This window comes from Leucoraja erinacea, chromosome 4 (genome assembly GCF_028641065.1).
Source record: "Leucoraja erinacea ecotype New England chromosome 4, Leri_hhj_1, whole genome shotgun sequence".
Taxonomy (NCBI): Eukaryota; Metazoa; Chordata; class Chondrichthyes; order Rajiformes; family Rajidae; genus Leucoraja; species Leucoraja erinaceus.
Window position 1 is genome coordinate 68,309,437 of NC_073380.1, and position 27,500 is coordinate 68,336,936.

Sequence of the window (27,500 nt, forward strand, 5' to 3'; positions counted from 1 at the left end):
AGGAAAACAATGCTGCAATTTAAAAATTCTCATTCAACTTTTCAAATGTCTCTCTGATCTTCCCTATTTCTGTTATCTCATCCATCCCTATAGCTCTAAAGTAACCATTCTTTTTCAGTCCGATCATTGTGCACATCCCTGAATGTAATCATTTCATCTTTGGTAGTCATATCTTTGGTTGCTATAGCTCTGAGCTCTAGAATTCCCTTTTTATCTCTCTCTTTCATTACCATTCTTTCCTCCTTTCAGCTTCTCATGAGTACATATCTGTTAAAACGTTTTTCGCCCTGATATCTCCTTTCATGATTTGTCATTAATTTTTATTTGATAATGCTGCTGAGAAACTATGAAAAGTCTTGCTGCATTGAAGACATTTTATAAGTACCCTGTAGTTAAAATTATCCCAGCAAAGAGCAGACCCTGGGAAGGTGCATAGAACTGTTTCCCTTTGTGCAGTATAGCGCATTTAGTAAATTAAACCTTGTTTGTGCTATTGTGATAGTTGAATCTCAAGAAATGATACTAGAAAATATACTCACTGGAGCAAATGTTTCAGAGTTGTCCGTTTCTGCAGAGAAGAGAACACGATTGAGGTTGTGGGGAAATAAATCTATTATGGACTAGAGCCCATTCCTTCTCTCCAGAGATGCTGCCTGGCCCGCTGAATTCTTCCAATCTTTTGTGTCTATCTTCGTGCTGAGAGATCAGGCAGTTACTCACTGAACAGTTGCCGATCATTTCTTTGTCAGAAGGTTTGGTACTCGAAGGCAAATGTAAACACAGGTCCTGCACCTACAGGCCAAGCTCTGTTGGAATTTCCTCGAGTTTCTGCAATAAATTTGTAGTTACACACAATGGAATCACCAAGCACACTTGTTTGAATGAAGAGAAAAGCCTGCGAGGGACAAAGGCAACTATACAATATTCGCAATCATTTTTTAAATTAATTTAATTTGCATATAAGTAACTGGAAGACTTTTTATTTAATGTCAAACAATCTTAAACATAAACATTGCATTCATATTACATGTTATCAATAACAGATTCAAAAATGCTAAATTAGTGGGGATATTAAGAATTTAAAACATAATTAATATTAATTTTATATTAATTTTATTTAAAAAATCTATTAACTTTAATATTAATCACATTAAACTGATGCAATTATTGTTTTCTCCTCTATCACGACACTATATCCACACTTTAATGTCAAGCCAAAATCTAAATTGATGTAATGTTACTAAAAACCATGCTCAACTGCATTGCTTTCACTCATTTAACAATGTCACCTTTGAAAGAGGTGTTCAGCAGGCAAAAGCTTCTGACCTATTGGTAGGCCAGAAACATTTTTCTCGTGCTTGGATAATCACTGGAAAACTTCTTGAGTGTGTTAAAATAATTCATTTCAAAGGGATTATCTCATTAAAAGATTAATTGACACCCATCTAAACTGAAATTATATGCCCGTTGAACTGATAGTTGTATTCTGATTACAGAAGAATACCCTTTGCCTAACTAAGAATTTACCTTGAAATTTTTGAAGTGGAATTTAAATACAATTAATAACAATGTGCAGAAATTGATTACCATGGGAAGGGTTTAATTGCTTAAAATAGCATTTGTCAGCTTTATGTTTTATTGACAAACGTTATAGATTTATCCGAATTTGGACTTTGACTTGTCTCTGGTACATAAAATTCACATGTGCTGTTCAAATGGGAAATGGTTGCATTGATTTCCTTGACTTCAGCTGAAATGCTAAAGATTTTTGGATAAGCTTTCTCATTACTTAAGTCAAAATCAATATAAAAGAGCTTCTTTTAATGAAAGAGCAGTCTCAAGCGCTACAGTTGAAATGGAGCCCTGTTCATCCTTTGCCTTGGTATTGATCACTTATGTTGTATAACGGATGTCCAATTGGTTGACATTGTGGCTCAGTTATGTGTGTAAACCTGCTGGTTCAGAAAGAGAATCCACAGTGCAGAGTCAGGCATAAAATTCCGTCTTGCAATAGAAAATAAATGGCTGTTTTTCAATGGTGTAATTTAAAAAAAACTGCAAGATGATATAGTTATATTAAAAAAATTGTGATTTAGTACAATACGATAAAACTTGATTGAGTTTCTAGTTTTCTTTGCATCTGAGGAAATCCAGAATCAGTGTATGATCTTTCTTTATTCAAAGTATATTAATTCTAATGTTGGTATTACTGCTTCATTACTGTGTTTCTGTAATTATCTTCTGGATTTCTTTCAGACTGAAGTTCAGGAGAATAGGGTTAATGGTCCTGAAACAGAACACGAAAGAGACAAGAGTGAAGCACATCGGACAGCATTGCAAGAGCGGAATGAAGCAGATGTTGACCACAAGTCATTTCAGCAAGAACAACATAAGGTATTCTGCATGGATATCATTAACCACTCTGTAATACATAAATTGTCTAATTACCCTTGTGTTAATTAGGGGATATTGATATATAAACAGATGCAAATGTCATGTTAATGTATTATAAATTTACTCCTTTTTACTTAATAGACTTTGTGTGTTGGCTTCCTAATTGCAAATTCTGTGGAGCTACATGATTTTTTTTTTTCTTTTGACCCACAACCAGAAAATTTGTATTTTCATTTCTACATTTTCTGGGCATGATGTCAACTTTCAGGCAATTCATACTTCTTGTTTTACTTTTAAGTTCAGTAAATGCCATGATGTTCAAAAGCTGGTTGGCTTATATTGTTTCTATACATAAGAGAAGCAGAATGAATCAATATTACACATGCAAAAAGCACTTATTGGAATTGATTTATATGTATTTTTAGTTCATTTTTTATTCTTCTATATTAGATATATTTGGATAAATTTTTATTTACTACACTTTTTCTTCCAGAAAAATTTCCTCGTATAAACTTGCAGGATGTAATAATTAATATCAGATTCAGATCTATCATATGTACACAGGGTGCAGATTTCTAGTTCACAGGAACATCACCGAGTAAACACTATACATTAATGATAAATACCGCAACAAATAAAATGATAGCAAGACAGTAAAATGGTGCAATATGGTAGAGCTGATCCAATTAGTGCAAAAAATTACTAAGGTACAAGCAGGGAATAACCAAATGAGCTTGAGTTAAGAGTAAGAGCACTTTGCAGCATTACCAGGTAGGGGCCGTAAACGATGGATTCTGGTGTCAGACAGCATAAATAAAATGTCGCCACTCTCTGGTGCCAGCTTCTTTTTCATCTTGAACCACAAAACCTGGAAGGAGCATTGATGTTTCATTTATACCAATAAATAATATGTGGGGATATTATTTGGGGATAATGAACCAAGCAGCTGTGAAATAGTCACACTTTGGAGTAATTTCAGTTCAAGAGCAATTTATATTAAAAGATCTACCCGAATTTTGTTCTCATATTGTCTGACACATGTTGCACTAACTTGTTTATTCCCTTTTACAAGAGTGAAGTAGATTTTTTTTACCTGAAGCATTAACTGCTTCTTCTCCACAGATTCTATCTGATCTGCTGAGGATTTCCAGCATTTTCTGTTTTTATTTCATATTTCCCACATCAGCAGTTTTTCAATTCCACACACAGTGTAGAATTAAGTTGAAAGTATTCCTTTCTTTAAGGGATTTAGTTCTAACTTTTTCTTTGAAAATGTGTACATTCACATAATCTGATGAATCCCTCTCATAACAGTGTCATTTTCAGCAATTTGATATTGGGCATGTGAATGATGTGATCTGCACAACAAAATCAACTAAATTTAATTCTTGGTGGACAAAATTGCTGGAGAAACTCAGCATCTATGGAGCAAAGGAAAATAGGCAATGTTTTGGGTCGAAACCCTTCTTCAGACTGATGTGTGAGAGTGGGGGGGGGGGGGGGGGGGGGTGGGGGGGGGGGGGGGGGGGTGGTGGGGGGGGGGTGAGGGGTGAGGGGAGGGAGGGGGCGGGAGGAAGAAAGGAAGAGGTGGAGCCAGAGAGCTGAGGGAGAGCTGAGAAGGGGAGGAGAAAGTAAGGACTACCTGAAATTGGAGAAGTCAATGTTCATACCACTGGGATTCAAACAGCCCAAGTGAAATATGAGGTGCTGCTCCTCCAATTTACGGTGATCCTCACTCTGGCTATGGAGGAGGCTCAGGATAGAAAGGTCGGATTCGGAATGTGAGGAGGAGTTGAAGTGCTGAGCCACCGGGAGATCAGGTTGGTTATTGTGAACCGAGCGGAGGTATTCGGCGAAGCGATCGCCAAGCCTACGGTTGGTCTCACCGATGTAGAGCAACTGACATCTAGAGCAGCGGATGCAATAGGTGAGGTTGTAGGAGGTACAGGTGAACCTCTCCCGCACCTGGAAAGATTGCTTGGGTCCATGAATGGAGTCAATGGGGGAGGTAAAGCGACAAGTGTAGCATTTCTTGCTGTTGCAAGGGAAAGTGCCGGGAGAGGGGGTGGTTCGGGTGGGAAGGGACAAATTGACCAGGGAGTTACGGAGGGAGTGGTCTCTGCGGAAAGCGGACAGGGGAGGAGATGGGAAGATGTGGCAAGTGGTGGGATCACGTTGGAAGTGGCGAAAATGTTGGAGGATTATTCGAGATTAACGGCTGGTAGGGTGGAAGGTGAGGACAAGGGGGACTCTGCCCTTGTTATTAGAGGTACTCCTTGCTTTTCTCCTTCCCTTCTCAGCTCTCCCTCACCTCTTACTTTCTTTCCCCCCCCCCCCCCCTCCCACCACCACCCCCCACCCTCACATCAAACGCTCTGCTCTAGTCCAAGTCTTAGAAGCTCAAAAAGTGGGCATCAATCACTGCTGCCCAGTAGACTGTGAGTTTTATGCTGGGTTCAAGGACTTAATCATAAAGTATTATTTTCTTGATGTGAACAAAGGTTGTACTAACATATGGAAATCAGTTTACCTTCACTGAGAGATATCTCCTGAGATATAGAAAGTGATTTATGTTTTCCAGGATCTTATCATGCACATTTGGTGTCAGAGGCAGCATTGCGCAATAGGGATAGATTGGTGTAGGACCTTTGTCTTGTGGACATTGAATGAAAAGACCATATTCTTGAGCAAAACACAAAGTGCTGGGGTAATTCACTGGGTCAGCCAACATCTCTGGAGGATATGGATAGTTGACATTATTCTTGTATACTTCAGTGGATGGGTCAATTTTGACTTGGATGGTATAGGTACACGTGAGAAAACGTGTTGTCTGTTGACCTACCAGCAAGTTGATGTTCATGGTCCACCTTTGCCAGGTCCTGTCTGATCCTTTTGAAATTATTCTTCCCCAATTCAGGATCTCAATTTCAAATCTATCCTTGGATGTAGTTTAAAAATTCTGCCTGTTCAAAACCTTTGGGAAAGTCCAACAACACACCATTATTACCTTGTCTTTTCCACTGTCCTTTGTGATGTACCTGCATGTTTCATATTTTATCTTCCATTTGAGACTTGTAACAACCTCCAGCAAATCAATCATAATTTTTCTCTGGATCTGACCTAATTTGAAGAATTCTCTGGTATATGCTCCCTCCTCAAAACAGTAAAAGACTCCTTGAGAAATATTGCAATCCCACCTCTTTCACATTCCCTTCTGCCAGACCAGTCTAAGCCCTGGAATGTTGAGCTGCCAGTTCTTTCCATCTCTCACGCATTTCTTCTTGAAAATCACCAATATTAAATTCTCTTATGTTAATTATAGTTGATGGGCTCTTGCTTGTAGCATTTCTTGCGTTAAAATAAGTGCAATCCGGCGTTCCTACTATACCACAGAAGTCTCAGCAGAGGACTCGGCAACTCCCACCCTCCATTAGAATGCCTGCAACTGTTTTGTAACATCCATGAGCCTGACACAAGGAAGATGTCAGGTCATGGAAATAAAAGAAATTGCAGATTCTAGAATCTTGAGCAAAAAAAAACAAATGGCAGGAGGAACTCAGCGGTCAAGCAGCATCTCCCAAGAAGGGAATGGAGGGTTATGGTACGAGTGCAGGCAGGTGGGACTAAGGGGAAAAAAATTTGTTCGGCATGGACTTCTAGGGCTGAGATGGCCTGTTTCCGTGCTGTAATTGTTATATGGTTATATGGTTATATGGTTATCTGCGGAGGGAGTGGTCAGATCCTGTTTCAGGTCAGGACCCTTCAGATTGATGGAATAATGAGGTGGGGTGGGGTGGCGGAGGGGGGGGGGTGCGGAGAGGAAGCTGCAAAAGAGAGATATGGGGCAAAGTCTAACAAGTGATAGATTGGGTAGACACAAAATGCTGGAGTAACTCAGCCGGACAGGCAGCATTTCTGGAAAGAGAAAATGGGTGATGTTTCGAGTCAAGACCCTTCTGCAGACTGATGTCAGGGGAGTGCTAGATTGGGTGCAGGTGAGGAGGGGGGTGGTAATTGGTAGATAGTTGGAGAATGTGACAAAGGCTGGAAGTGCAAAGGAAACAAATGGTTGTCAACAAAAAATAAAGGAGGTGTGACCTGACCCACCATGTTCCTCCAGCTTTTTGTTTTTTGCTTAGGTATCACATCATTCTGTGTTCATGTGTATGTTTGCAGAATGATCTGCATACTCACATGTATTTATTTTCCATCCCTAATTATCTTGACGTGGCAGTGTGCCATCTTCTTCATCCTCAGCACTCATCGGGTGGCGTCGCGAGTGGCAGCCTCGCCAGCAGCTCGTGTGTTTTTTCGATGCAGCTCGTTGTTATTTTAGTGTGTCTAAATGCATGTTTAATGTTTCTCGGTATGTCTGATGTGGGGGCTGGGTGGTGGGGTGGGGGGAATAGGGGGAAACCATTTTCAGTTATTTACCTCGACAGAGATGCAACTTTTCTTCCATGTTGCATCATCGCACCCATCACGGTCTAACAACTGGATTGGTGAATTCATATTTGTGAATTCATATTTAATTTGAACACAGTGAGACTGGTGTGCCACCTGAAGCTGACTGAAACACTGCTGTCATTATAATGTAATTATATGAATTCATCTTGTTTCCTTTTCCCCTGACTTTCAGTCTGAAGAAGGGTCTCGACCCAAAACGTCACCTATTCCTTTTCTCCAGAGATGCTGAGTTACTCCAACTTTCTGTGTCTATCTTCGGTTTAAACCAACATCTTGTAGCAGCACCATACGTGGCGAATAAAGATGAGTCGTCAGGCCGGTTTAAAGAATAATTTATTCGGTGGTAGTTGGTGAGCTAGCTATAATACAATGTTGTTGCAGCTGAGCGAGGTTGTTCCCTCGTGCTCAGCTGCCAGTTGACTCTTAGGTCTCGTGGTGAGAGAGCTTTAGTATCAGGACACTCCCTCTAGCCCATGACGTCACGTGCCCGCCCTCGTATCTCCTGACGAGGGTTCGAGTATGAATGGCCCGTGCTTAGGCTGCCGCCACAATCTGCAGTTTCTTCCTTCACATTATAATGAAGGGCACAGTTTCTAAGACTTTCATTTAGAAGCAATATAACAAGTTCCTGAAACATTAGTGAAGGGCAGAACAGTAAAGTATCAAACAGGTTATTCTTCTTTAGACATTGAAGGAGTTGAAGGAGCCTTTATGATTTGCTTGGGGCTGCAGTAATTGTGTAAAAGAATGAATGTAAGCAGCTTGTATATGATTTTTCCACTTCTGTATCCATCCTATCTACTTTAAGATGTAAATGGTCTTTCTTATGTTGACTGATTTAAAAAAAAAATCCTTATTCTGCTGCATCTAATTTTTAATAGCAAAGAGCTGGTTAACATTCACTAATGCATGGAGTCCAAGGTATTATAAATATCTCAGCACCATTTTAACTTGAAACTTGGAGGTATTGATGCTTTGGAGAATGTGATAGTACTATTTAAAGGACACTCAGCCAAAGATAATCTGAACGTAGGATCTTTATGCTGTTGTATTTTCGGATGCTAATCTAGTTTCTGGCTTTAAGATTATTCTTTGATAATTTTATCTGCAGCATGCTGGGCACCATTCTGATGTATTAAAGTAACTTGTTTAGTATCACCAAATTAAATTGGAAAAGGGGAATTGTCTTTTGTAGTCAATGTGACTATTACGATCAGACTATTATGATAAAGGATGATAAAAGTCATTACCAACATTTAGGTTGTATTGACCAATAATAGGCTGCTTGAAGAGCAGTGAAAGGGAGATTGTGCTCTGTAGTGAGGTTCGGAGATCCAATGCAACTTCTTACAATAAGATGTGATGCCTGCTGCGTTTAGTTTAGTTTAGTGATTCAGTGTGAAAACAGGCCCTTTGACCCACCAAGTCTGCACTGACCAATGATCATCTGTTCACGGGTTGTATGTCATCCTAGTTTCAACTCTTGAACACTCGGGGCAATTTACAGAAGCCAATGTATCTTCAACCCTGCACATCTTTGGAATGTGGGAGGAAACCAGAGCACCCGGAAAAAAACCCACTCACTCACAGAGACAACATGCAAACAGACAGCAACCGTAGTCAGGACCAAACCTGGGTCTCTGGCGCAGTGAGGCAGCAACTCTACCACTGTGCCACTGTACCACTCCAATGTCCCTCTGTGCCGCCCTGAGTTAGCACCAATTACATTTGAAGCTGAGCAGCAGCAATTGAAGCCAGTCCAATATTCCACCCTTCTGGGAAACAGGAAGGATTGATTATTGGTGAGAAATTAGTGATTTCCATGCATGTGTGAAATCCTTTTGCACAGCACTGTAGTAGAGCAATATGAGTATAAGTAAAACCATGGCAACCACTAAGATCACAGTAGGACTACCCATACATGAATTTGTATATTATTTGGCAATGCACATTCCAAAACATGGGATGTGGATTATTGGCTCTGGGATTTATTAGTTTTGAGTCATTTCAATTTCTTCAGTAATATTTTTGAATAATACTCATTTCCTACGGTTTCACAATCTCACTTGATTCTTGTATTTCCCTTGATTTTATTTTGCAATTTTTTGTGTATTCTTTCAAAGCATATGTTTAATATCTCTGCCATTTCCTTATTCCCATTATAAATTCACCCAATTCTGGCTGCAAATGATTCCCATTTGCCTTTGCTAGTCTTATCCTTTTTATATTTCTTCAGAAGAATTTACAGGTTGGAATCCCATCTGATGTTACTTTACTGATACATGATTATAGACCTCACAGACTACCTGGGTACTTGTCTGTAAGGTTTTCATTAGGATTGAAGTTAGTGTTAGTGTTAGCACAGTTCTGCATTCTTAATCCTCAGCCTGAACTCCTTTCTTTCCAGTGTGGAGATGAAAATCGCAAAGACCTTTTGTGATGCAGGTAGGTTTCAGGTTGAGTTATAAAAGTGGAACAGTGGAATGCATATGTCAGGAAAATTAAGCATTTTATAAACTTAATTAATTCACCATCGAATCACATAGATTTCCACATATAAATGGTTCAGGGGTGGGCCTATTGCAGTTTAACATCTATATCGATGATTTAGATGAGAACGTACAAGGCATGATTAGTAGGTTTGCAGATGACACTAAAGTGGGTTATATTGTAGATAGCAAAGATGGTTATCAAAGATTACAGCAGGATATTGTTCGATTGGGCAGGTGGACGAGGAATCGTTAATGGAGTTTAATACAGAGATTAATACAGATGCACAAATGATATAGTTAATGTAGATAAGGAAGAAGGCTCTGCAGTATAAATATAGGGAGTTAGGTAAAAGGCTAAAAGTCTCTGGATTGCCTCTAGTGCCACCTGCTAGTGAGGGTATAAACAGAAGGATAGGGGAGATGAATGTGTGGTTGGTGTAGTTTTGGTTGCTTATTCTTCTTCTTGCGTATGGCGTGCACAGCCTAAAGTTGTAGGACAACGTTCTATTTGATCTTATTTGATTGTGCACGCCGGGTGGATTGCAGTCGTTGAAACAGGGCAGACCACGTGAAGGTTGCAATCTTCCTCCCCAGTTTTGGTTGCCCTTCTATTAGGATAGATGTTGTTAAGGTGGAAAGGGTGCCAAAAAGATCTACGAGGATGTTGCCAGGACTCGAGGGCCTGAGCTATAGGGAGAGGTTAAGCAGGCTAGGACTTTATTCCTTGGAGTGTGGGTAGATGAGAGGTGATCTGATAGAGATCTATAAGATCATGAGAGGAATAAATAGGGTAAATGCACAGAGTATTTTATCCAGAGTAGGGGAATCAAGAACCAGGGGACATAGGTTTAAAGTGTGGGGGAAAGATTTAGTAGGAACATAAGGCGCAACTTTTTTACACAAAGTGTGGTAGATATATGAAACATGCTGCTGGAGGAGGTAGTAGTTGAGGCAGGTACCAGCACAACGCCTAAGAAACATTTGGACAGGTACATCGATAGGATAGGATTAGAGAGATATGGGCCAAACACAGGCTTGTGGAAGAAGTGTAGATCGGGCATTTTGGTCGGCGTTGATAAGTTGGGCTGAAGGGCCTGTTTCCTCACTTTATGACCACAGCATTAGCATTTTTCTTCTTTGAGCAATAATTCAAATCCCACTTTGTTACTTTTGCTCCAAAGTTCCTTTATGCCTCTTTCTTTCCACCAGCTGTTCTGAGTGGTATCATTGTCTATGCATCAGTCAATAACATTGATGGTATTTTCTGTAGCTTTACAACCATTTGTGCCTTGGGGTTTCTACATTTTCTGTCCTAAATATCCTTTCATTCAGGACAACTGTAAATATGTTTTCCCATCTGCCCTATCCCATATTTCTTAATGTTATTATAATTCTCACTTCTATCAAATCCCCTTTCATCTACTTTGCTATCAGCAAGTTGTGAACTGTTTTCAAATCAAATTATCTCTTATCTACAAGAGCTATATTCCCATCATTAGTTCAGTGGATATGTAAATCATCCATAGGACATTATTGTAAGAGCAAACAATTTCTCAGGCCTTTGTTGTAAAAACAAAACATTTCATGATCATTCTTTGTAAAGCTCCTATGGAACTCCCCAAGAGCGAGATTGATTTGACAAAACGTTTAAAAAAAATAATAATAAAAATAGTTACAAACTCATTTTTTTCTATAAAATGAAATAAATCTTGGAATAAAATCTATTGTACTCAAAATTCGTCCTTTTCCAAGTAAAGTTAGTACCCTGTATAGCAACTTTTGAGATCCTGTCTTTTAGACAGGATTTTGGGAAGAAACACAGGTGTAAATAATGTTCCAATTTCATGTGTCTTTAATTGCTATGATTTTATGCTTTTGCATATACATGTCCTGAATATAATGATATTGGGATAAATATATTCTCCATTGAGACGCTTGTAGCAGCTATTGTCTAACTACATTGTGACTCAAATTGAATCTACGGAATTTACTAAGAACCACCTCAAGCCCTGGATTTTTATGAAGTTTTATTGGATATATTTGTGATTAAGGAAAATATTTTAAATTGTTTGAGGATTCTGTGCAGTGTAAAAGTTGTTGGGAACATGTACATGGGCTGAATCTGAAACATTGAAAATGGTGTATTAGTGGTTACTGTATGAAGCTTTCACACCTTTGCTTTCTTTAATAGCAATGCAATATATTATAAAATACTGTGGAATATCCTACATTGTTCATAATGAGTCAGAGATGTTATATAATAACCATATAACCATATAACAATTACAGCACGGAAACAGGCCATCTCGACCCTTCTAGTCCGTGCCGAACACATATTCTCCCCTAGTCCCATATACCTGCGCTCAGACCATTACCTTCCATTCCCTTCCCGTCCATATAACTATCCAATTTATTTTTAAATGATAAAAACGAACCTGCCTCCACCACCTTCACTGGAAACTCATTCCACACAACCACCACTCTCTGAGTAAAGAAGTTCCCCCTCATGTTACCCCTAAACTTCAGTCCCTTAATTCTCAAGTCATGTCCCCTTGTTTGAATCTTCCCTACTCTCAGTGGGAAAAGCTTTTCCACGTCAACTCTGTCTATCCCTCTCATCATTTTAAAAACCTCTATCAAGTCCCCCCTTAACTTTCTGCGCTCCAAAGAATAAAGCCCTAACTTGTTTCAACCTTTCTCTGTAACTTAGTTGCTGAAACCCAGGCAACATTCTAGTAAATCTCCTCTGTACTCTCTCTATTTTGTTGACATCCTTCCTATAATTAGGCGACCAAAATTGTACACCATACTCCAGAATTGGCCTCACCAATGCCTTGTACAATTTTAACATTACATCCCAACTTCTATACTCAATGCTCTGATTTATAAAGGCCAGCACACCAAAAGCTTTCTATACCACCCTATCTACATGAGATTCCACTTTCAGGGAACTGTGCACAGTTATTCCCAGACCCCTCTGTTCACCTACATTCTTCAATTCCCTACCATTTACCATGTACGTCCTATTTTGATTTGTCCTGCCAAGATGTAGCACCTCACACTTATCAGCATTAAACTCCATCTGCCATCTTTCAGCCCACTCTTCCAACTGGCATAAATCTCTCTGTAGACTTTGAAACTCTACTTCATTACCCCACCTATCTTAGTATCATCTGCATACTTACTAATCCAATTTATCACACCATCATCCAGATCATTGATGTACATGACAAACAACAGTGGACCCAACACAAATCCCTGTGGCACCTCACTCGTCACTGGCCTCCAACCTGACAAACAACCATCCACCATTACTCTCTGGCATCTCCCATTCAGCCACTGTTGAATCCATCTTGCTACTCCACCATTAATACCCAACCATTGAACCTCCTTAACCAACCTTTCATGAGGAACCTTGTCAAAGGCCTTACTGAAGTCCATATACACAACACCAACTGTTTTACCCTCATCAATGTCCCGAGTAACATCTTCAAAAAATTCAAGAAGATTAGTCAAACATGACCTTCCAGGCACAAATCCATGTTGACTGTTCCTAATCAGACCCTGTTTATCCAGATGCTTATATATATTATCTCTAAGTATTCTTTCCATTAATTTGCCCACCACTGACGTCAAACTAACAGGTCTATAATTGCTAGGTTTACTCTTAGACCCCTTTTTAAACAATGGAACAACATGCGCAGTACGCCAATCCCCCGGCACTATTCCCGTTTCTAATGACACTTGAAATATTTCTGCCATAGCCCCTGCTATTGCTACACTAACTTCCCTCAATGTCCTAGGGAATATCCTGTCCGGACCTGGAGACTTATCCACTTTTATATTTCTCAAAAGTGTCAGTACTTCCTCTTCTTTGAATTTCATAGTTTCCATAGCTACTCTACTTGTTTCCCTTACCTCACATAATTCAATATCCTTCTCCTTGGTGAATACCGAAGAAAATAAACTGTTCAATATCTCCCCCATCCCTTTTGGCTCTGCAAATAGTTGTCCACTCTGACTCTCTAATGGACCAATTTTATCCCTTGTTATCCTTTTGCTATTAATATAGTATAGTATGGTATTAAACCCTTCGGATTTACTTTTACCTTACTTGCCAAAGCAACCTCATATCTTCTTTTAGCTTTTCTAATTTCTTTCTTAAGATTCTTTTTACATTCTTGATACTCCTCAAGCACCTTATTTACTCCATTCTGCCTATAATTATTGTAGATCTCCCTCTTTTTCCGAACCAAGTGTCCAATTTCCCTTGAAAACCATGGCTCTTTACAATTTTTACGATTTCCTTTCAACCGAACAGGGACATAAAGATTCTGTACTCTTAAAATTTCACCTTTAAATGTACTCCATTTCTCTTCCACATCTTTCCCATAAAACAAACTGTCCCAATTTTATATGGTTAATTTACTCCTTTTAAATCCTTTCGCATCTCCTCAAAGTTAGCCTTTCTCCAATCAAAAATCTCAACCCTAGGTCCAGTTCTGTCCCTCTCCATAATTATATTGAAACTGATGGTATTGTGATCACTGGACCCGAACTGTTCCCCAACGCATACCTCTGCCACCTGACCCATCTCATTTCCTAACAGGAGGTCCAGCACCGCCCCTTCTCTAGTAGGTACTTCTATGTATTGCTGCAAAAAACTATCCTGCACACATTTTACAAACTCCAACCCATCCAGCCCATTTACAGAATGTGTTTCCCAGTCTATGTGTGGAAAATTGAAATCTCCCACAATCACTACCTTGTGCTTACTACTAATATCTGCAATCTCCTTACATATTTGCTCTTCCAATTCTCGCTCCCCATTTGGCGGTCTATAATACACCCCTATAAGTGTTGCTACCCCTTTCCCATTTCTCAGTTCCACCCAAATAGCCTCCCTAGACGAGACCTCTAATCTATCCTGCCAAAGCACTGCTGTAATATCTTCCCTGATAAGCAATGCAACACCTCCACCTCTTGCCCCCCCCCCCCCCAATTCTATCACACCTGAAGCAACAAAATCCTGGAATATTTAGTTTCCAATCACAGCCCTCCTGCATACATATCACTTATGTTCAAATTGTGATGCTGTAGCTGCTGGTTTAAAAGTATTGCAGTCAGGGATGTCTTGTAAGACTTAGAAAATGCCTTTGTGATAGTTCAAATGATAATCTATGGTCAGCGGTTGAGATGATATGGGTCATTTGAGAACACTGTTTGTAAGGACTGTGATAGACACTGTGGGAATACTATAGTTAGTTACAGAGGTCCAACCCTTGATGTTGGAATGGTCCCAGTGGGTTGGGAGTGTTAAAGAAACATGAAAAATGGAGAACTGTAGTCATGTTAGCCTGACATTGTTGCAAAATTAACAAAATCCATTGCATCGGAAGTGGTATCAAGGCATTGAGAAACTTATAACTTAATTAGGTCTGAACACAGGAATTTGAGGATGCTATTTCGCCCTCAAGTATGTTTTGTTATTTAGTAAATCATAACTAATCTTTGATCTAATGCTTTTCCACCACATTCTTTCATACCTTTTATTTTTATAAATATCTATAAAACAGACTTAATTTAGAAAAAAAAACTGTTAAAGAGTTCTAAATGAGTAACATATGTATGCAGAGTCAAAAGATTTTTTGAAAGGGAAAAACAGTTTGCCAAATCAAATTAGTTTTATTTGAGGATTTGATCAACAGGATGCATGGAGAAAAGCCAGTGAATGTAGTGTGTATAGATATTATATATATCTATATCATTTGATATGATGACACAGAAAAGTTGTTGTAGAAAGCAGTCACTGGGTTGAGGTAATTTGTTGACATGGTTAATGAATTAGTACAAAAAATTGGTATCGCCATTAAATGAATCTTTCCAGGTTGGCAAGCTGTTATAACTGACTTGCCATAAAGATGAGTGCTGAGGCCTCAACTATTTACAATCTATATTAATAGCAAAGATGAAAAGCAGATGTAGTGTGTCCACATTTGCTGAAGATGCAAAGTTAAGTGGGAAAGAAATACCTAAGGTGATCATTTAGGTTAAAAGACGAAACAAGATGATGAAGTGTAAGGTGGGAAAGAAAATAAAAATATGTATTTTAAAATAGTGTGAATACTTATTGTTGCTCATTAGAGGAATTTGAGTGCCCATGTGCAAGATACATAACGTTAACATGCAGGTTTTGCACACATTACTAAAATAAACCTGTATATTACCATTTATTGGAAAAGGCATTGGTGACCAAGTGTAAAGACACATTGCGAAAGTTGTACAGGGCTTTTGTGAGACCACAATTGCATGTTGTGCAGTTTTTAACAATGCATCCAAGCAATAATATACTTACCTTTTAGAGTGGTTGTAACAAAGACATACTCGCTTGCTTTCTGGAGTTGTCTTGTTCACTGGTGAGGAGAGATTGAATGGAAAAGCACAATGTTCTGGAATTTAGCAGAACAAGAGGTGATTTAATTTACATAAATAATTTTAAGAGGACATGGATGTTAAATTTTTGAGCTAGGGAAAATCACAATCAATCAATCACAATAATACTTTATTAGCCAAGTATGTTTTGCAACATATGAGGAATTTCATTTACCAAGTCAGTCATAGAAATAAAAAGCATTAGAACACACAAAACACATTTTAACATAAACATCCACCACAGTAACTCCTCCACATTCCTCACTGTGATGGAAGGCGGAAAAAAAGTTCAATCTCTTCCCTTGTTTGCTCTCCCGTGGTCGCGGCCTCGGGCCCTCCATTGACAGGACGATCTTGACTCCCGTGGCCGATGGTGTTTGGGCCTTTCGCGTCGGGGAGATCAGCTTCTTCATTGGGGGGATGTGAGCTCCCCCACGCCGGACGATCGAACCCCGCGTCAGGGCTGGTCGAGCCTCTGCGTTCGTTGGAGCTCCCGACTAGCCTCTCCCGAGACTGCGAGCTCGATGGTAAAGTCCGCAGGCCGCGGTTGGAGCAATCCCATGCAAGGGATCGATTCCGATGTTAAGTACTCAGTACTCAATGGGGGAAATGAGGCAATCAATGAATGATTGGAAGATCTGCATTGGTTCTTGCTCACTGCAGAGCAGTTAGCACAATTGAAACGAAAGGTTTGTAACAGAAAACAACGCAAGGGACGTATTCAATATGACAGTGATGATAATTATACGCATTACCGCCAATATGGTCTTACTGTTCCTTAATTGAATTGAAGTATTCTATGTTACATTATGCTCTTATACCACCCATTGTCACCTTTTCCCATGAGCTAGTGTGTTGTTGTACAACACAGCTGTTGAACAGTGGTGCAATAACAACAACTTATCTAAGTACTCTTTGCAATCCAGATTGCTCGCGAATCATTTGCCCAAGTGTGGATATGATCTTTGGGAGAAGCTCCATTATAATTACTATATTGTAGCACCATCTTCTGGTGTGTATTCTCTGAAGAATTGATTTAGTGCTTTGTTCTGCTGAAGCTGGCCAGTTACTTTGTTGGATGAACCAATAATAGATATGATTATTATCCCTAGATATGTAAAAATATATACACAACACTTTAAAATAAGTAAAGCTATGAGCATGATCTCGCATGTGCTTCATTAGCCTACATTTATTTTTCAGGAATAAAAGCAGATGATGCTGAAGGTACTCAGCCAGGTCAGGCAACAACTATGGAGAGAGAAGCAGAATTAATGTAACACGTTGACATTCTTTAACAACTTCTTGACCTGAGCATTTTCTGTTTCCAGCATCCGCAGTTATTTAGTTATTTTTCATTTTATCTGGTATTATTTATTCCTTGCATTTGAGTATATATATATATATTTCTCACTTTACCAATGTTATGATGGTTCTTTTAATAAATAGGAGACACAATATTTATTATGTAGGTATGTTACAAAACTTACCTTCAGCGGTGCTGCAGTTCTGTCACTGACTGTGTGTGCGACTTTGGCGTCTTTGAGAGGGGGCGGGTTTAAAATGCCGTTTTTCTCCAGTCTGTTGAAGTCGATCTTTGTCAGGCTCTTTAGATGCTGAAGAATAATCGATCCGACTTGCTTTTTATCAAGTTTGTTAAAAACATCGCTGGATAATTTAATAGCAGGAGTAAAATAAAAATCGTCTTCTAAAGCCATCAACGCCGACAACGGGATGGATCTCACGTACGGGACAAAGCAAGGTAAGCCGTTTATTTTTACATATAAACGTGCTTCTTAGGATGCCTTTAATCAAAATTTCACGTTGCGAAAAGGTGATTTAGGCCCCATACGAACCGCCAGTGTTTTTCCTGCCGATATGGGGTTTAAATTCACCGCAAATGCAACGTTCCAATCGATCGCGTTCCACAAAATCCCACTCGCAAGATGATTTAAATGGCCATTAATTTACGGGAATTAAACACTAAATTCCTTCCATTTGGCCTATAAATTCATGACAATGAGATTTAAAAATCATGTTATATTGTGAATTCTTGTGTGAATGTTATTTGGACACTTAGGCTATTTAAAAATGTTAACCTTTTCTTAAGAAATGGATAGATGTTTAGAACTAGTAATTGAGTTTTGTAATTAGCTACAATTAGGTAACTAACTAATTATATGCTTTAATTTCAGGTCATCCAAGTAAGATTGTTTCATATTTGTTTCAGAATGCTTCAATCTATAATAACTGAACATTTTATTCAGTTCTCTTAATTTTTAAGAAAGTTATGAGCTTTTGACTGTCCTCGATCACAGCTTTTGAGTTAATGGAAAAGCAATAGGGAACAATATGCTAATTTCAGAGTATGAAAATGGCCATCACTTTTTTAATACGGAAGATATGAAAGTGAATTAGGTGTCAAATTAAACTTCTTTTTATGCTTTATCTGAGGGGATAAATTGCAGACTTGATTTTTTTAAATCTCAACATTTTGTAACATTGCTATATTATGGGATAGTAATTTACTATGGGAAAGACTACAAAAAGTAGTAAACACTGCCCAGTCCATCATCGGCTCTGACCTCCCTACCATCGAAGGGATCTATCGCAGTCGCTGCATCAAAAAGGCTGGCAGCATCATCAAGGACCCACACCATCCTGGTCACACACTCATCTCCCTGCTACCTTCAGGTAGAAGGTACAGTAGCCTGAAGACTGCAACGTCCAGGTTCGGAAATAGCAACTTCCCCACAGCCATCACGCTATTAAACTCAACTCAAACAAAACTCTGAACATTAATAGACCATTATCTGTTTATTTGCACTGTTTCTGTTTATTTATTCATGTGTGTATATATTTATATAATGGTATGTGGACACAATGATCTGTTCGGTATTCATGCCTACTATATTCTGTTGTGCTGAAGCAAAGCAAGAATGTAATTGTCCTTTCAGCGACATGACAATAAACTCTCTTGACTTTTGACTTAATGTTATGGATGCCAATACCAATTAGTCTTTCCAAATTATGTCATCAGCCAAAAGATTTCAAATATTTGAGATGAAGCACTAATATCTGATCTTCAGTTAAACCGCTAGAAATATTTGAATAATAAGCTTATTGTATAGTAAACTGGTAATTAGATTGAAGTAGGAACCATAAATAACAATAACCCCATTATTTTTTGTGAAGTAGTTTAAGTTAAATATCAATACCTCCAAATATCAGAATACCCGCCGACAGGGGAGGTGCCATGGTAGTCTGGCGCGCTGCCTGGGCTGAGGCCAGGCAACAATTGTCAGACACCTCCTCCTACTTATCCTTGGACTATGATCCCACAGACAAGCACCAGACCTTAATACCACACATTTCTGATTTCATTACTTCCGGCTCTCTGCCCTCTGAAGTCTCCAACCGTATCATTCCCCATGTCCCCCAGGGCCTGATTTTATTTTCTCCCCAAAATCCACAAACAGAACTGTCCTGGCAGACCCATTGTTTCTGCTTGTTCATGTCCCACCGAATTAATTTCTCTTTAAGAAACGGGGGTTTCCCTCTTCCATTATAGCTGAGGCTCTCACAAGGGTCACCTCAATATCCCACAGCTCTGCTCTTGCTCTCCCCTCCCTCCATTTGTAACAAGGACAGAGTCCCCCTTGTCCTCACCTTCCACCCCATCAGACGTCGTATACAGCATAGAATCCTCAAACTTTTTTGTCACCTCCAACGGGATCCCACTACTGGCCACGTCTTCCCATCCCCATCCCTTTCTGCTTTCTGCAGAGACCATTCTCTCCGCAATTCCCTGGTCAACTTGTCCCTTCCCACCCAAACCACCCCCTCTACAGGTACCTTCCCCAGAAACTGCAGGAGATGCAACATCTGTCCCTTTACATCCCCTCTCAACTCCATCCAAGGACTTCAACAGTCTTTTCAGGTGAGGCAGAGGTTCATTTGGACCTACTCCAACCTCATCTACTGTATCCGTTGTTCCAGGTGTCAACTCCTGTATATCGGCGAGACCAAGCACAGGCTTGGCGATCGTTTCGCTGAACACCACTGCTCAGTCCGCCTTAACCTAACCGATCTCCCGGTTCCTCGGCACTTTAACTCCCCCTCCCATTCCCAATCTGACCTGTTCTGGGCCTCCTCCACTGTCACAGTGAGGCCCAGCACAAATTAGAGGAACAGCACATATTTCTTGGGTAGCATACACCCCAGCGGTATGAACATTGACTTCTCTAACTTGAATTAGCCCTTGCTTTCCGTATCTCCATCCCCTCCCCCCGTTCCCAGTTCTTCCATCAGTCTTACTGTCTCTGACTACATTCTATCTCTGTCCCGCCCACTCCCCTGATGTAAGGTAATTTAAGTGAAGGGGGAGAATTGTAATTAAAGTAAAGGGGGGAGATGTGATGTATATGTAATATAAATGTCAGTGCCCCTTTAATATAAATGCCTGTGCCTCATGATTGAGGTCAGGTGACCTTCGAGAAGTTTCCGTGGGTTGCTCAGATTAAATCTTACTTACAAGATGTCGGACGTGTCTTCTTTGTGCTAGTCACAACAGGGCCTTACGTGGTCTCAAACATTACACCTGTCATCAGTCTGAAGAAGGGTCTCAACCCGAAATATCGCCCATTCCATCTCTCCAGAGATGCTGCCAGTCCCGCTGAGTTACTCCAGCAGTTCGTGTCTACCTACGAATATAAAGGTATCAAGAATCCTTACTCTGGAAATGGCATTGACACAAGTTTCTGATGGAACGTGGGAATTCTGAGTTAATATTCTTGAAGAAGAATATATTTTGGGAGGCATTTCCAACTATGAATGAACAAGCACAAGATCTCAGTGTTTGAGAGCCTTGGCAGCATTCTGATATGTCAAATTTGTAGAAAAACAGTTGAAAAGATTGTTGCTCCATTGACAATCTAGGCAATGTTAGGTGGAGGAGTGACTTTTCACAGACCAGAGGAGAGGTAGAAAACATCTGGCTGTACTATGTTTGATCAAGCCCTTTCCTAGAGTGTGCTTTCCACCTCCCTAACTGCATAACTCTATTCCCATGGTTCCATTCAGCATTGTTGCCTTGCTGGCTTGCAGAATAGAGCAGAGTCATAGTTTGAAGCTGTGAAACCTGTCATATAAAAATATCCTTAAAGCAATAAATTAATTGAAAACTTGTCATGGTGAATGGTAGGGCTCTGGGGAGTATTATAGTGCAGGTACATAGGATGGTCAAAAATGTTTTTGGCACATTGGCCTTTGTCAGTCAGAGTATTGAGTATAGAAGTTGGGAGGTTATGTTGCAGTTGTATAAGACGTTGGTGAGGCCACATTTAGAGTATTGTGTTCAGTTCTGGGCACCATGTTATAGGGAAGATGTTGCAAGCTAGAAAGGGTACAGAGAAGATTTATGAGGATGGTGCCAGGACTCAAGAGTCTGAGCTGCTGGGAGAGGTTCAGTAGGCTGGAACTCTATCCCTTGGAGAGCAGGAGGATGAGGGGTGATCTTATAGAGATGTATAAGATTATGAGAGAAATAGATCGGGTAGACGCATCGAGTATCTTGTAGAGTAGGTGAATTGAGGACCAGATGACATAGGTTTAAAGTGAAGGGGAAAATATTTATTAGGAATCTGAGGGGTAACTTTTTCACACAAAGTGTGGTGGGTGTATAGAACAAGTTGCCTTGTTCATATAACATAGAAAATAGGTGCAGGAGTAGGCTATTCGGCCCTTCGAGCCTGCACCGCCATTCAATATGATCAGGGCTGATCTTCCAACTCAGTATCCTGTACCTGCCTTCTCTCCATACCCCCTGATCCCTTTAGCCACAAGGGCCACATCTAACTCCCTCTTAAATATAGCCAATGAACTGGCCTCAACTACCTTCTGTGGCAGAGAATTCCACAGATTCACCATTCTCTGTGTGAAAAATGTTTTCCTCATCTCGGTCCACTGCCTTTTCTCCAGAGATGCTGCCTGTCCCGCTGATTTACTCCAGCATTTTGTTTCTATCTTCAGTTGATAAAATAGATGCAATTGGCTCAGAAATGCATAATATTTATTGAAATACCGTGCAGATAGAATCAGAATATTGGCTTCACTTTGCTGCCGTTTTCAATCATATGTGGAAATAACAAAAAACTGAGAGCTAAATAAGTGGAAAATCACTATTTATTCGTTCCATTTATGGGCAGCACAGTGGCGCAGCGGTAGAGTTGCTGCCTCACAGAGCCAGAGAGCTGGCGTCAATCCTGACTTTGGGCACTGCCCGTACCAAGTTTGTCCGTGCCCCCCATGACCTGCGTGGATTTTCTCCAAGATCTTCAGTTGCCTCCCACACCCTAAAAACGTACAGGTTTGTAGTTTAATTGGCTTGGTGTAAATGTAAATTGTCCCTAGTGTGTGCAGGGTAGTGTAAGCATGCGGGAATCGCATTTTTTAAATTTCGCTTTTTCAATTTTCATTTTTTTTCCCTTATAATTCAATTCTGTTTTATATTCTAAGAAATGGCACTGGTTAATTTGATGAGTCGTTTTACCTATTGAATCACCTGATTTAACTAAAATAAAACTCATCCCATTACATTCATGATTTATGTTCATGCGATAGGAGCAAAATTAGGCCATTCGGTCCATCAAGTTTATTCTGCCATTCAATCATTTGATCTATCTCTCCCATCAAAACCCATTCTTCTGCCTTCTCCCCATAAATCCTGATACGCGTACTGATCAAGAATCTATCTATCTCTGCCTTAAAATCAATGTCTAATGCATTGGCTAACCTTAGTCATTCATTAAAACATTTAAAAAAAAAATCCTAGCAAAATAAAGTCCAACATCGTGTATTTCACCATGCTTCAATGCAAATACCTATTGTTGCTGACTTCACTGGCACATTTAGTACGGTTCTGTTCTTCCACTAAACAGGCCAACGTAGGTCTTTTGCCATTTTAAGTGACTTCCAATCTATTTTTGTCAACCTATCTTACTTTTAATTATTTCCGTATTTCAGCTAATTTCCTGAATTTCCTGAACTCCCAAAATGGGCTCTTCTATTTCTGATTTTTGCTTCCTCTGTAATATCCTACCAGAGGCTCAATACTGTAATTTAGTCCTGCTTTTTGGCAAGGTAGGGCTAATTTTGTATTTTTGCATTCTTGGCAGAAAGTCTTGCTGGTCAAAATGTACGTTGGGACCTCATGCATATTTACTAACATTTTTCAGCGCTGTACTGTTCTTTATAACAGTGCCCCGGTAAATGTAAAAAGAGTGCGGGACACGGAACCAGGTGAATTTCTAAAGCAGAAACGGGTGCCCCAGCGAGTAGGAAGGGGACGCATGGACGAGGCCCCAGCGTGCGGTCAGGATCGTCTTCTGCTGGGAGCCACATGTGCTGCCTTCCAAATGGCGTTAGTTTGCAAAGCACGTGTATCCCGTTGCCTCTTCTCTTTCAACAGAGCCCGTTGGAGAACTATCAAGATATCCAGATAGTGGATTACCAAAATTTTACAAATCCCTAAAGTCTATATCATTCATCCAGATATCTGTAATCGAACTTTAGAAGACAGCGGCACCTGCGACAGATCACGTCCCCAAAGTCTGCATTCCAGAGACCAGAGCAAACGTATTACCTTTACCTTTCAAGTTGGGCTTAAAAAAATGAGTTTGACCGCTTAATTCACCAGTTGGAGTTGAGACTATCCTTATAATAAGCAAAACTTGCACTGGAAGGATAGTTGACTGAATGGACACTTACTCCCATCCACTGACATTAACCCCTGCCATGTTATTACCAGTGGTTTCAAGACGTGTATTACGTGTCCTACCATTATGGTCCTTGACATACTTCAGTTCCCGAACCTTAGAAATATTACTCTCGCATATCTAAAGTACATAAGGTCAATTTTATAAAACGCTAACTTTCTAATAATTGTAACGATGAACAATTTAGGGATATCAAGGCCCAATTACGAACCCTGCAGGACAAAAGACCATCACCAACACTAATTGGAAGATGCAATATATCTTTGACAAACTTTCTGGAAACGTCATCCAAACTTGGCGACGTGTTTTGCCAAACCTCGTCCAAGATTAAAGGATAAAATAGATATATCACAAACTCTTTAGCAAGCTTAACTTTCTCATTAGGTTTAAGCCTGGCCTTGTCTAACCAGATGGCTAATTGCACTGGGCTCTCGCTAAATCTTCCGATCCGGTCAATCCTCGCACCCAGATATTTTTCAAAAGATCCCGCTCTATGAACGCTGATGCTGTCTGCCCGCTGAGTTAAAGAGTTCCCACGGTAGACTCACGAGACACTAAGGTAAACGCACGGGCCACTACGTTCTTAAAACAAGTTTAAATGTTTCAATTTTTAACTTCAGCAGTACATTTTACTGAATTTAATTGTCCCATACAGGGACACATGACAACAAACTCACTTGAACTTGCACATACTCGTGGAAAACTTTAAACATGATTGAATTTTTCCAAGAGTTAACAAGTTTCACGGGTACCTGCCATTAGCGCCACGAGTCGCTAAGTTGCGTCCACGAGTTCCGACGTTCCCGCTACGTTAATTGTACGTAGTTAACACAGGTTAAATTTGTTTTAAACTCAGGGTACCTCGTGGGTCAACTCGCACCGTGAGACAGGGGTTTAAGATAGACCTCTTAAGGGTAGCAGCGTTAAGGGACATGGAGGGAAGGCAGGAACGGGGTACTGATTGTGGATGGTCATCCATGATCATATTGAATGGCGGTGCTGTGGGGGAAGGCAATAAAAGTTCAGTCATCTGCGTCTATGTTCCCCCGTAGTCGGGGCCTATTTGAGGCCTCCGCAGTCGCCACAACAGCGGCCCGATGTTTCAGGTCCTCTCTCCGGATGATGGAATTCCGACTTGGGAAGAACACTCTCAGCGGCTTGGTGTTCCGTATCGGCCGCTTCCTACCGGAGACCGCGGCTTCCGAAGTCCACAGGCCCAGCTGGGCGGAGCTCCACACGGCAATCCTTGGCGAAGGATCCCAGAGCCCCGCGTTGTTAAAGTCAGCGGCACCCGTGTCTGGAAGCTCCGCAGACCACAGCTCCACGGTGTTAAAATCGGCAGTCCCAGCACTTCGTAGCTCCAACACGACGACCCCTGTAAAGCATCTTTCTCCTCATTGTTTGTGATTTGTCTCACTGCATTGATGTCATCTGGAAACTTGTAAATGGAGTTAAAAACAAATTTGGCTGTACAGTCATGAGTAGGGCCAGGATGTTCAGGCACTAAAAATCTCTGAAATTGGCAGGCAAAAAGGCATAATAAAATTATAAAAAAGGCACGAAAAAGGCATTTATTGACAAAAAGGGCATAACAAGGCATTTATTTCCACCACCAAAATATGGTTAAAAATGATAATTATAAAGGTATACTACATTAAATGACCAAAGTTGCCTGGTTGCACATAATTACTAGCATTTCTTTCAAATAATCTGGTGTTAAAATATGCCGTCTGTCAGACAGAATATGCTTCAGATGTGAAAAACTTCTTTCTACCCCAGCTGAGGTCACTGGTGCATACCCGAAACAAGCTACAAACTATATATTCATGTTGATATCTTGTGCATAACAACAACCTTTGAGAACTTTAGCTATGTTTTGTATTTCTTCAAGATCTTTGTTGGCTAAAATCACTCTCACATTTTCCTTGTATGTCTTTACCTACTCTTTAGATTCTGGAGTAGTTCCTGAGGAATGGAGGGTAGCTAATGTAACACCACCTTTTAAAAAGGGAGGGAGAGAGAAAACGGGGAATTACAGACCAGTTAGTCTAACGTCGGTAGTGGGGAAATTGCTAGAATCAGTTATTAAAGATGGGATAGCAGTACATTTGGAAAGTGGTGAAATCATTGGACAAAGTCAGCATGGATTTATGAAGGGTAAAGCATGTCTGACGAATCTTATAGAATTTTTCGAGGATGTAACTAGTGGAGTGGATAAGGGCGAACCAGTGGATGTGTTATATCTGGACTTTCAGAAGGCTTTCGACAAGGTCCCACATAAGAGATTAGTATACAAACTTAAAGCACACGGTATTGGGGGTTCAGTATTGATGTGGATAGAGAACTGGCTGGCAGACAGGAAGCTAAGAGTAGGTCCTTTTCACAATGGCAGGCAGTGACTAGTGGGGTACCGCAAAGCTCAGTTCTGGGACCCCAGCTATTTACGATATATATTAATGATTTGGACGAGGGAATTGAATGCAACATCTCCAAGTTTGCGGATGACACGAAGCTGGGGGGCAGTGTTAGCTGTGAGGAGGATGCTAGGTGGTTTGCAAGGTGACTTGGATAGGCTGGGTGAGTGGGCAAATGCATGGCAGATGCAGTATCATGCGGATAAATGTGAGGTTATCCACTTTGGTGGCGAAAACAGGAAAGTAGATTATTATCTGAATGGTGGCCGATTAGGAAAGGGGGAGATGCAACAAGACCTGGGTGTCATGGTACACCAGTCATTAAAAGTAGGCATGCAGGTGCAGCAGGCAGTGAATAAGGCGAATGGTATGTTAGCATTCATAGCAAAAGGATTTGAGTATAGGAGCAGGGAGGTTCTACTGCAGTTGTACAGGGTCTTGGTGAGACCACACCTGGAGTATTGCATACAGTTTTGGTCTCCTAATCTGAGGAAAGACATTCTTGCCATAGAGGGCGTACAGAGAAGGTTCACCAGACTGATTCCTGGGATGTCATGACTTTCATATGAAGAAAGACTGGATAGACTCGGTTTGTACTCGCTAGAATTTAGAAGATTGAGGGGGGATCTTATAGAAACTTACAAAATTCTTAAGGGGTTGGACAGGCTAGATGCAGGAAGATTGTTCCCGATGTTGAGGAAGTCCAGAACAAGGGGTCACAGTTTAAGGATAAAGGGGAAATCTTTTAGGACCGAGATGAGGAAAACTTTTTTCACAAGGAGAGTGGTGAATCACTGGAATTCTCTCCCGCAGAAGGTAGTTGAGGCCAGTTAATTGGCTATATTTAAGAGGGAGTTAGATGTTTCCCTTGTGGCTAAAGGGATCAGGGGGTATGGAGAGAAGGCAGGTACAGGATACTGAGTTGGATGATCAGTCATGATCTTATTGAATGGCGGTGCAGTCTCGAAGGGCCGAATGGCCTACTCCTGCACCTATTTTCTATGTTTCTATGTTACATTGCCAGGAACATTACGAATATCGTCAGTCACTTTGTTGGATACCTGCAAGTTATACATTAATGTTTCGCCACATTTCTCAAGGGAAGTAATAGCTTGTGGGAAGTTTTCAAAATTGGAAGCAATAAACACAGTTGGAGGGACTTTTTCTGCATGATTTCAGTGACTGCAGCAGATTCTTCTTCTTCAAAACAGTTGACGATTTATGTTATCTTTTCAAAATTTGCAGCATAGTAGAGTACAGCAGAGAGCCATGTACCCCACCTAGTCAAAACAGGCTGAGGAGGTAGCGGAATCTCAGGTGCAATTTCCTTGAACAATTGCACATGTGACGGTGCTTTGAGGAAGATTTTCTTGACATTGGAAACTAGGCGATCGACATTTGGAAACAAGCTACGGTATGTGCTCGGCAATTCTATGGAGTCCGTGAGCTAAGCATATCAAATGCAACATTTTGGAAATAAAACTTTAAGAGCACAAGCAGCTTTTTTCATGTGTGGAGCTGCATCA

General features: G+C 40.4%; 1 protein-coding gene across 7 annotated transcripts in view; it reads left to right on the top strand.

Moving 5' to 3' along the window:
• LOC129696527 (putative leucine-rich repeat-containing protein DDB_G0290503) overlaps nucleotides 1-27,500 on the top strand; it is a 402,087-nt gene that overhangs the window by 123,065 nt on the left and 251,522 nt on the right. For all 7 annotated transcript variants that reach the window (XM_055634522.1, XM_055634523.1, XM_055634521.1 and 4 more), the window contains one exon: nucleotides 2,257-2,394. In XM_055634522.1, the coding sequence (XP_055490497.1) occupies nucleotides 2,257-2,394 (138 nt within the window). The remainder of the gene's footprint in view (nucleotides 1-2,256; nucleotides 2,395-27,500) is intronic.